Source organism: Candida tropicalis, assembly GCF_000006335.3.
Source record: "Candida tropicalis MYA-3404 genomic scaffold supercont3.3, whole genome shotgun sequence".
Classification (NCBI taxonomy): Eukaryota; Fungi; Ascomycota; class Pichiomycetes; order Serinales; family Debaryomycetaceae; genus Candida; species Candida tropicalis.
This window is the reverse complement of record NW_003020055.1, coordinates 1,175,645-1,185,563: the sequence shown is the minus strand read 5'-3', so window position 1 is coordinate 1,185,563 and position 9,919 is coordinate 1,175,645. Positions and strand designations below refer to the sequence as shown.

The 9,919-nt window shown below is 33.7% G+C and overlaps 7 protein-coding genes across 7 annotated transcripts; 5 read left to right on the top strand and 2 right to left on the bottom strand. All coding sequences in view use genetic code 12, as the record gives it.

The window, feature by feature from the left end:
• Positions 1-1,834: 1,834 nt before the first annotated feature.
• AIP2 (D-lactate dehydrogenase) lies at positions 1,835-3,421 on the bottom strand (the record flags this gene model as incomplete). The annotated part of the gene is made up of 1 exon (XM_002548240.1): positions 1,835-3,421. One exon carries the CDS (start codon positions 3,419-3,421, stop codon positions 1,835-1,837), a length of 1,587 nt encoding a protein of 528 aa, XP_002548286.1.
• A 390-nt stretch (positions 3,422-3,811) lies between these two features.
• Positions 3,812-5,218, top strand: ECM14 (putative metallocarboxypeptidase; the record flags this gene model as incomplete). The annotated part of the gene is made up of 1 exon (XM_002548239.1): positions 3,812-5,218. The coding sequence occupies one exon, from the start codon at positions 3,812-3,814 to the stop codon at positions 5,216-5,218; it is 1,407 nt and encodes a 468-aa protein (XP_002548285.1).
• Positions 5,219-5,543: 325 nt separating this feature from the next.
• CTRG_02581 (F-box protein) lies at positions 5,544-6,584 on the top strand (the record flags this gene model as incomplete). The annotated part of the gene is made up of 1 exon (XM_002548238.1): positions 5,544-6,584. One exon carries the CDS (start codon positions 5,544-5,546, stop codon positions 6,582-6,584), a length of 1,041 nt encoding a protein of 346 aa, XP_002548284.1.
• Positions 6,585-6,698: 114 nt separating this feature from the next.
• On the top strand, positions 6,699-7,346 carry CTRG_02580 (uncharacterized protein; the record flags this gene model as incomplete). The annotated part of the gene is made up of 1 exon (XM_002548237.1): positions 6,699-7,346. The coding sequence occupies one exon, from the start codon at positions 6,699-6,701 to the stop codon at positions 7,344-7,346; it is 648 nt and encodes a 215-aa protein (XP_002548283.1).
• A 374-nt stretch (positions 7,347-7,720) lies between these two features.
• Positions 7,721-8,101, top strand: CTRG_02579 (phosphatase regulator; the record flags this gene model as incomplete). The annotated part of the gene is made up of 1 exon (XM_002548236.1): positions 7,721-8,101. The coding sequence occupies one exon, from the start codon at positions 7,721-7,723 to the stop codon at positions 8,099-8,101; it is 381 nt and encodes a 126-aa protein (XP_002548282.1).
• A 433-nt stretch (positions 8,102-8,534) lies between these two features.
• CTRG_02578 (uncharacterized protein) lies at positions 8,535-9,143 on the top strand (the record flags this gene model as incomplete). The annotated part of the gene is made up of 1 exon (XM_002548235.1): positions 8,535-9,143. One exon carries the CDS (start codon positions 8,535-8,537, stop codon positions 9,141-9,143), a length of 609 nt encoding a protein of 202 aa, XP_002548281.1.
• A 38-nt stretch (positions 9,144-9,181) lies between these two features.
• Positions 9,182-9,778, bottom strand: NUO2 (Nuo2p; the record flags this gene model as incomplete). Its single annotated transcript, XM_002548234.1, has 1 exon — positions 9,182-9,778. One exon carries the CDS (start codon positions 9,776-9,778, stop codon positions 9,182-9,184), a length of 597 nt encoding a protein of 198 aa, XP_002548280.1.
• Between the last annotated feature and the right edge of the window lie 141 nt (positions 9,779-9,919).

The following is a 9,919-nucleotide window of genomic DNA, read 5'->3' as shown; positions in this document are numbered from 1 at the left end:
GCTTCCGAATCCGTTCCAGCTGCCTCTGCGCTGAATCCCACTGGTGCTTCTGAATCCGGTGCCCAATCTACTGAAAGGTACTGCTTCTCAATCTGGTCCAGCTGCCTCTGGTGCTGAATCCACTGGTGCTTCTGAATCCGGTGCTCAATCTACTGGTGCTTCCGAATCTGGTCCAGCTGCCTCTGGTGCTGAATCCACTGGTGCTTCTGAATCCGCTCCATCTACTGAAGGTACTGCTTCTCAATCCGGTCCAGCTGCCTCTGGTGCTGAATCCACTGGTGCTTCTGAATCCGCTCCATCTACTGAAGGTACTGCTTCTGAATCCGGTGCCCAATCTACTGAAGGTACTGCTTCTCAATCCGGTCCAGCTGCCTCTGGTGCTGAATCCACTGGTGCTTCTGAATCCGCTCCATCTACTGAAGGTACTGCTTCTGAATCCGGTGCTCAATCTACTGGTGCTTCCGAATCTGGTCCAGCTGCCTCTGGTGCTGAATCCACTGGTGCTTCTGAATCCGGTGCCCAATCTACTGAAGGTACTGCTTCTCAATCCGGTGCTCAATCTACTGGTGCTTCCGAATCTGGTCCAGCTGCCTCTGGTGCTGAATCTACTGGTGCTTCTGAATCCGGTGCCCAATCTACTGAAGGTACTGCTTCTCAATCCGGTCCAGCTGCCTCTGGTGCTGAATCCACTGGTGCTTCTGAATCTGCTCCATCTACTGAAGGTACTGCTTCTGAATCCGGTGCTCAATCTACTGGTACCTCCGAATTCGTGTCCTCTATTGAAAGTAGTTCTTCTGAATCTGTTGCTCAATCTAGTGTTGCTTCTGAATCTTCTTCATCTGCAGAAATCATTTCATCTGAGTCTCATTCTATTTCAGATGAATTTTCTAGTTCTTATTTCAGTACTATTCCAAGCACTTCTGACGATGAATATGTTGTTACCTCATATGTTACTGAGACTGCTCATTCTACTGCTGTTATTACAGTTACTTCTTGTAACAGTGGTACTTGTACTACTCATCATACTAAGACTGGTGTCGTTTGGGTCACTCGTACTACTACTGATGTTGAAACTACTTACACCACTTACTGTCCTACTGAAGTTACCTATGCTTACTATGGTTTAAGAAAGAGAGATGTTAGTAACACTCGTATTTACAACATCCAAAAGAGAATTGTTTCCGAAGTTCCATCAGTTGTTTCTGAAGACTCTAGTTCTGAATCATTAGTTTCTACTTTTGAAAGTTCTTCTTCTGGTTCTAATTACACTGGTTCTAGTATTGAGTCTATTAGTACTTTTGAAGGTGCCGCTAACGCAAATATTCCAACCTTTGGTGTTGTTTTCGGTTTCTTTGCTGGTTTGTTATTCTTGCTTTAGATGATTTTTTTTTTTTTTTGAAGTTTTATTTTTCATGTTCTTGTTCATTTCGGTTTCTTAGTTTATTATGATTAAGATATTCATTTTACACAATTTTCTTTTTGTATCCTTCTTGGTTTTTGGCATATTTCATGTTCAAGCTATTTTTATTATTATTATTTTCGGTTGGTTCATATAGTTGAACTCCTTTTATTATAGAGTCTATTTGGTTTCATTATTTTTTATTGAATTTTTCTTTATTCATTAGTATTATTTTCGGTTATATATTTGTATATTTTGGAGAAATTTATTGTTATATATATATATATACAAATTTGATTATATTTTTTAAATTTTTGTTTTTATTTCTTTAATAGTTGTAAATTTTCTACTTGTAAACAGTCAATTAGTGATATTAATAATTGTAATGTATATTTACAGTTCACTTAAAAATCATGCTAAAACAGGTATCTATTTTTATATATACTTGTATGGGTTCATAATACCATTTGGATCATAATGATTTTTGATTTCTTTAATCAATTTAATTTCAATATCATTCTTAGAATAACCAATGTAGTTTTTCTTTTGGAAACCTAACCCATGCTCAGCAGAAATTGAACCATGCTTAGCAGAAATCCATTCGTAAACGAATGGTTCTAAAACAGATTCGACTTCTGGAGAGTATTTTCTAACACTAACATTCAAGTGTAAGTTACCATCACCAATATGTCCATAACCCAATGCAGCTAGAACTGGTTTTGATTCATCATCCAAACTTGCGATGCCAGCTTCACTCAATCTAACATTAACATCTTCTACCAATCCATAAAGATCAGCCAATGGAATGGAAACATCATATTTGTAAACCCCACCACCAATAGTTGAAGCTTCAGGAATAGATTCTCTCCATGACCATAAGGATTGAATTTGAGCTTCATCTTGAGCAATAATACCATCTTCGACCAAACCTTCTTCCATGGCGTTACCCAAGAAAGTTTCCAATTTTTCATCATCATGTTCTTTGCTAGAACCAGAAGTTTCAATCAATACATAGAATGGGAAATCACCACTTTCAATTGGATGTTCTAAACCCAAGTGTTTGGCAGTCAATTTTTGAGAAGTATTATCCATGAATTCAAAGGCCGATAAAATTTCTTGCAATTCTTTACGTGCTTGAACAAAAACTTTTTGAACAGCTTCATAACTAGAAACCGCCAAGAATGCAACGTTTTGAGCTTGTGGTCTTGATGGACATAAAATAGAAACACCAGTTATAATACCCAAGGTACCTTCTGAACCAATAAACAATTGTTTCAAGTCGTAACCAGTATTGTCTTTTCTCAAAGAGTGCATGGAGTTGTAAATAGTACCATCTGGTAAGACAGCTTCTAATCCCAATACAGAACCATGTAATGATCCATAACGCAACAAACGCAAACCACCAGCATTACAAGCAACATTACCACCAATATGACAGGAACCTTTGGCCCCCAAATCAAGTGGGAAAATATAACCTTGTTCAGCCAAGTATTGATCAGCTGTTTCCAAAATGACACCAGCATCAGCCTTCAAAATACCACTGACTGGATCAAAAGATCTGATTTTATTCATGGAAGACAAAGATATAATAATTTCATCAAAAACAGGATTAGAACCTCCAACTAAACCAGTGTTACCACCTTGTGGAACAACAGCAAGTTTATTATCATTACAATATTTTAAAATTTTGGCAACTTCTTCAGTGGTTTTAGGCTTCAAAACCAATTTTGATTGACCTCTATATTTTCTCATCCAGTCTTCATTATAGAAAAGCAAATCATCTTCATCTGTGATGATGGCATTTTCTGGCAAAACTGATTTAAAAAATTCCAAGTCCAGAGCTTCAAGCTGTTTGTATTTAGGATCACGTTGAATTTTTTTAGAATAGGTATCGGCTGTTAAAGGAACAGACTTAGTTGTAGAATACTTAGCAACAGGCAAGATATTTAATCTAATGGAACTTACACCTCTGCTTCTCTTAAGCAAAGAAAAAGCAGTAGTTTGCAATAATCTTCTTTGCATATTGACCTATAGTGGAATGGTGAAAAAAAAAAGGTTTGGGATCTTGATTAATGAATACTAGCCAACTGATATCGAGTCAAATGTAATATTTTTTTTTTCCAATCAATGTTAATAGAAAAAATGGTGGAGACAAAATTTGAAAAAAAAGAGTCAAGTGAAAAGTATCATCATATACACGACCCAAGAATTTTATCTTTGATTTTTGGAATTGATTTCTTTTTTTTTTCTTGGACAAGATCACACGACCAAGAGGCTATCTCGTTTCAATTATTACTTTGCTCTCAAAATTTTCCCTTTGTCATTTGGGTTTATAGTTTATTTGATTGCTTTGATAAATTTCGACCAGAACCCTGCATTCAAAGCATCAACAACATTATCAATTAGGTTATAATGAATTATAAATTTGTGCTCTTGATTCTTGCACAGATAACATTAAGCTTACAGTTACAACTACCATTCCATATTGGAGGTTCATTGCCAGAAGCTTCCCATTCTGTGCATTACTCCTCTATTGATACAAAGGATCATCCTATTGACTTGACTCAATATAAAAACACTTACGTGGTTAGAATAGATTATTCCAAGAATGGTGAGTTGGAGAAGTATCTAAAATCAAAACCAAGTAATGAGTCCTGCGACTCTATAAATTTCAAACGTTGGGGCAAAAACATTGCCCAAAAGACTATTGATATTCAAATTGACGATGAAAATATGGTTAAATTGATCCAAAAATTCAAAAGTGATTTAAAATTAGAATTTTTGATTGATGATTTACCACAGAAGATTTTTGAAACCTATCCACAAGTTTCGATCCAATCTGAAGATGTGATTACCAATTCTGAGTTGTTTTTCCAAGATTATCGTTCATTGGATACAATTAATGCTTGGTTAGAGTTGTTGCAGTCAACTTATCCAGATATTTTAAGTCTTGAGGATATTGGAGAGACATTTGAACATCGTAAAATGAAAGTTCTTCATTTTACTGTTCCACATGAACATTCAGATGGCGAGGGACATGGGGATAGAAGAACAGTTGTTATTACTGGTGGGGTACATTCCCGTGAATGGATTTCAATTTCCTCTACATTATATGCTATATATGAATTAATTGAATTGTACAAAGTTGACTCACAATCAAGAATTTTTTCAGAGTTGGATTTTTTGTTCATTCCAGTTTATAATCCAGACGGTTATCAATATACCTGGACAACTGATAGATTATGGAGAAAGAATCGTCAAGAAACCATCAAACCACATTGTTTTGGTATTGATATTGATCATTCCTTTAATTATCACTGGACAAGATCAAGCGATTGGGCATGTGGTGAAGAATACAGTGGTGAACATCCTTTTGAAGCCATGGAATCTAGAATCTGGAGTGAATATTTGAATTCCACAAATGCAGACCATAAGATTTGGGGATTCATTGATTTGCATTCTTATGCTGAAGAAATTTTGTATCCATATGCTTTTTCTTGTGAAGATAGACCAAGGGACGAAGAGAATTTGATTGAAGTTGCTTATGGTTTAGCCAAGGCAATCAGATTACTGACAGGTAGAATTTATCAAGTTTTTGCTGCTTGTTTAGACAGAGATGCTGACTTGTTACCAGATTTAGGAGCAGGGACCATTTTAGATTATATGTACCATAACAGGGCAGATTTTGCATACCAATTGAAGTTGAGAGATACTGGTAATCACGGCTTCTTACTTCCAGCCAAGCAAATTATCCCGGTTGGTAAAGAAGTTGTTGCTTCTCTTAAATATTTATTTCACTTCTTGGTTGACACTGATTAGGTTATTTACAATTTTATAGTGAGTACCCCCACCTTTAAAGTAAATATAAAATAGAATAAATGTATTCTACTAAGCATGCGATATCGGACAGTAATGGTGAGGCGACTAGGGCAAAGTGAAATTGTGTTGGTCCCGCAACCACTTTAGATTCCAACTGCAGAAGGACAAAAAGAAACAAACAAAAAAAAAAAAACTAAAAAGAAAAAAATAGCTACATGTAAAAGATCTCATATATACACATAAAGGGTAAACACAACCCGTACAATATATTATTCAAGATATTGCTTATCCTTATCTGTACCCGGATCATTACCACCTCCTATTAATGAAGAGAAAAAGTGAATCGTTACAGTCTGGTTCAGTTTTGAAAACACCTAAATATAGCCATGATCTTACTTTAATATCGCTTCCGACCGAAGTTCTACAAATGATCTTCTCCCACTTAACAAGACAAGATATAATAAATCTATCTACATTAGATTATAATTTCAGAAAAAGACTAGTACCACTTATTTTCTCCGAGATTCAGTTTACATGGAAGAAAATCATACAAAGGGATAACGATTTTTTTGAGAAGTACAAATATTTCATCAATCAAGCTAGGATTAGTGATAGCAATGCATTACATGAATGGAACTATGATGTATTCACAGAATTGTTAATAAATTTACCAAATTTGAAGCATCTACTTATAAATTCAGAATCATCTTCCAATTGGTTAAAATATAGACAACATGATAATATTAAACAACTTACCTTGTATTGTCTGAATCACGTTGTGGGGCTATATCGACAGACGAATAGTAGGATCTTTAGTTTGGATCATATAGCGAATTTTAAAATGTTGAAAAAATTGGAATTGCATAATTATCGATTTTATCGAGATCATCGTCAGAGTTATCCTGTTTTAATATTAGAAGATATTTCCTTGGTTAATTGTAGTTGGGATTTTCCATTTGAAATATCGCTACTAAATTATAATGAAAATATAAAGAAGTTAACCTTGCGGAATTCTGGGAATGATTCATTTATCGTCAGTGAAAGATACCGGAATTTTTTAGACAATGAGGTTTTACTGAGTTTAGAAGAATTAGATATTAGTATAACTCAAGGGAAACTAACCAGTTCTTTGAATCGATTGATGGTTTCTAGATTTATGAATACTGCAAATTTCCCGCATTTGTTGAAGTTACGATTATGCGGTTGGAATACTACATATAACATCTCCAATTGGTTCAGTAAATTACCCGAGAATAACGTCTTACAAATCCTTGAATTGAAACCAGACTCTGAATTGGATGATAAAGAGAAGGCATACAAAGAGTGTGTGAAATATTTTCCATATTTAAAGCTAAAGTTGGATTAATAGACGAGAAATAGTGTACACGGAAAAAAAAATAATAGAAGATGAGGATAGAAAGGTTTTTTTTTTTTCAATTTTTCATTTTATATTCCATCACATCATTCACTAGTGATTACTATGTTTTGGCTAATATTATTCTGGTTGATTTCATTATGCCTAGGTAATACAGAAACATATTTATTCAAGATACCCCAATACTATGATATAGTGTCCCATCCAACCGTAATTGCTACCAATGATAAATTCACTCGCCATGTACATTATCTCAATGATACCCATAGACTTATTTTAGATTACCCCATTCAAACAATTGATAATATAGACATTTCTAATATAGTTAAACTTAATTATGATACTGTATCTCAGCTACCATCGACATTATTGGTTCGAATCAATAACTATGGCAACGCATTAATTTCTAATGAAGATTTATTAAACATTAAATTGTGTTGGCCAGCAACTACACCTTATGATTTTCAAATAAGTCATGGTTATTTTCATTCAAACGAAATAAGTGAAGAATTGGAGGATAATCTTGAATTATACTTGATTATAAATTATCAATTCCATGCATATACCTATGATGAAACTAAATATTTGAATAGCAATGATGAATTGGAGTTTCAATTATACATTAACAAACTACCAAACAAGTATCTTCCAATTCCATTAGAGTTATATGATTTTATTGTCTACTTGGTGGACATAACCATTTTCTTAAGTTGGAATGTGGTGCCATACTTAGTTCATAGTTTTTTCCTTTAAATAATTACATGGGTCGTGTCAGATTGCAAATTGTAGTCATTTAAATTGTAGCAACCACAAGAGAGAGAGAGAAAAAAAAAGATGTAAGGAGGAGGGCATGCAGGCGGGCAGAGGTGGACGGAGAAGGTGACCGAGAAAAGAACGAGATTGGGATTGGGATTGAGTGACAGAAGAGAGAGAGAAGAGAGGAGAGGAGACAAGACAAGACAATATGACAAAGAAATTGAGCAACGTTTTTCTTTCTCCTAAGATTTTGGATTTTTTTTTTTTTTCCAAATATTTCAATAGTCCATATTCATTCAATTATTTTATTAATAAATTCAATAAATACTCAAATTTAACATCTTGCAAATTATCCATCATATCAAATCATAATGTCATCATATAGTGAAGAAGATCCATTAAGTGAACCAAGAAATGTTCAACACTTGGATTTATCAAAATTATCCCCACAGGAATTGAGAATCTATAAAATGTATGGTAAATTGCCAACCACTCAACAAATCTTGACTTCAAAATTCCAAGATAAGAAATATTTCGATAGTGGTGATTATGCTATGCAAAAACAAACTGGTTTTAAAAGTGGTGTTCCTGGTGCCATGTCCATGAAACATCCAAATGCCGAAAGAATGAAGGAAATGTCCGTGAGAAACTCAATAAGTGCAACCAATGCTCAAGTACTTTTGAATGGAAAATCCGGATTACTAAATGAAAGTACACCATCAAATGAAGATGATAAATCAAAGGAAAAGTAATATCAATTGTCAGGTTGAGATTGATAAGTTGAAAGTGGAATAAAGGTGTTTATTTTATCTACAGTAATTCCGAGATTATGGTGTTTGGTATTATCATTATTTATCAATGGTTGTATCTTATTTCATTATGTTGTTTGGTAGAATCTTAATTTATTGTATCTGACTTCTAATGAATAAGTAAACAATCATGCAATCTTTTTTGGTTGTTGCTTTTTATATTAATGTGGGTTATTTCCCACTTTTGATTTTAGTTTTTTTTGGAGTTTTGTTATTTCTCTTTTTTGTTGTTAATATTATTATTATTATTATTATTTAAATAGTTTGCTTTATTTCAGTAATGAAGACTTTTTCCAGACGAGGCTGGTGATTGGGAATTGATAGTATATATATTATGTATTGTTAGGAATTATCTACTTATGTAGTTCAAGCGTGAATGATAATTATTTGGTTGTCGTATAGAACTATTTCCTTGGGGGAAAAAAAAGAAGAAGAAGAACCAGGTAACTCTTTACAAAGACAAGTTTCAATGATGATTACCAATCAAGAGTTTAACGACAATATAGAAGAGTTTGTCGAATTGGTTTTAGAAAACTTACAATTGTTGAACTCGGCAACGGAATTGTTGATAAGAAACTATTATATAAAACATCTACCTTTTGAAAAAATATATTCATTCATCAGTTTTGATTTGAATACCGTGCGTTTAAATTTTACAATTTCATATCATGATTATTATCAAGTACCTGTAATAAACTGTCGATTGTATGAGAATGGAAAGTTCATTGCCGGTGTTGAATCACAGACTGTGTTGACTATTTCTACAAATACTAGTGTTGAATTAGAGAATCATCATTTACTAGAACAGCCTTGGTTGCAAATACATCCATGTGAAACTCAGCATACCATTGATGAGCATTTACGGGATGCTTCTCAAAATAAGAAATGCAATCATGTAATTGAGTATATGTGTTGCTGGTTTGGTTTATATGGATTACCTTCAGTTTTCCCACAATTTAGTTTTAGACCAAGTATATATTCTTAATTGTAACGTACTTGTTAGATTATACTATAAATAAACAACTATTGAGATGCAGCTTGTTGACCAACAACGGTGACTTTCTTGTCTGTGAAAATACGACATGGGTAATCACTAGTGTACATACCTGAGACAGGTTCTGATAAAATTTCCCATTTAAATTTATTCAAAGATGGGGCAACTATAGGTTCACCAGATTTACCCAAAATTTCACCTTTTACTACATTGGCTGGAACTGATTTTAAAGTAGTTGATAAACTAACATCATTACCATTTGTGAAAACTTCTAATTCTTTATTACCTTTATCACCAATGGAAATTCTTGGGCTTGCAGCGGATCCCAAATTCAATAAACCAGAAATTTTAGTTTGGTTAAAAGTATGAACTTGTGGATAGTTTCTTCTATAGTCTCTTTTAAAATATGGATTTCCTTTAATATCACCAGCTGGTATAGTTACTGGATCTTTGTATTCTTTTGCTTCTTGGATTCTTTCACCTGGTGGGATTTGTCTAAATAATGAAACAACTGGATTACCAGATGATCTATTTGGTACCAAGACTAACAATTGTCTTATTTTTTCCCAGATACCTTGTGGTCTAGTTGTGTATTTCTTCCAAACTGGAACTGGTCCTCCTGACATTGTTGAATAATGAATAGATATGTTAGTTAAAGTTGGGGGGAGTTAGATACAATGATAATTGGTTCGTTTTCTTTGTTACTGGTTATTTTTATTCTTTTTTTCATTCGTTACTTTCTCTCGTTCTTGTTAGAAAAGGATTTT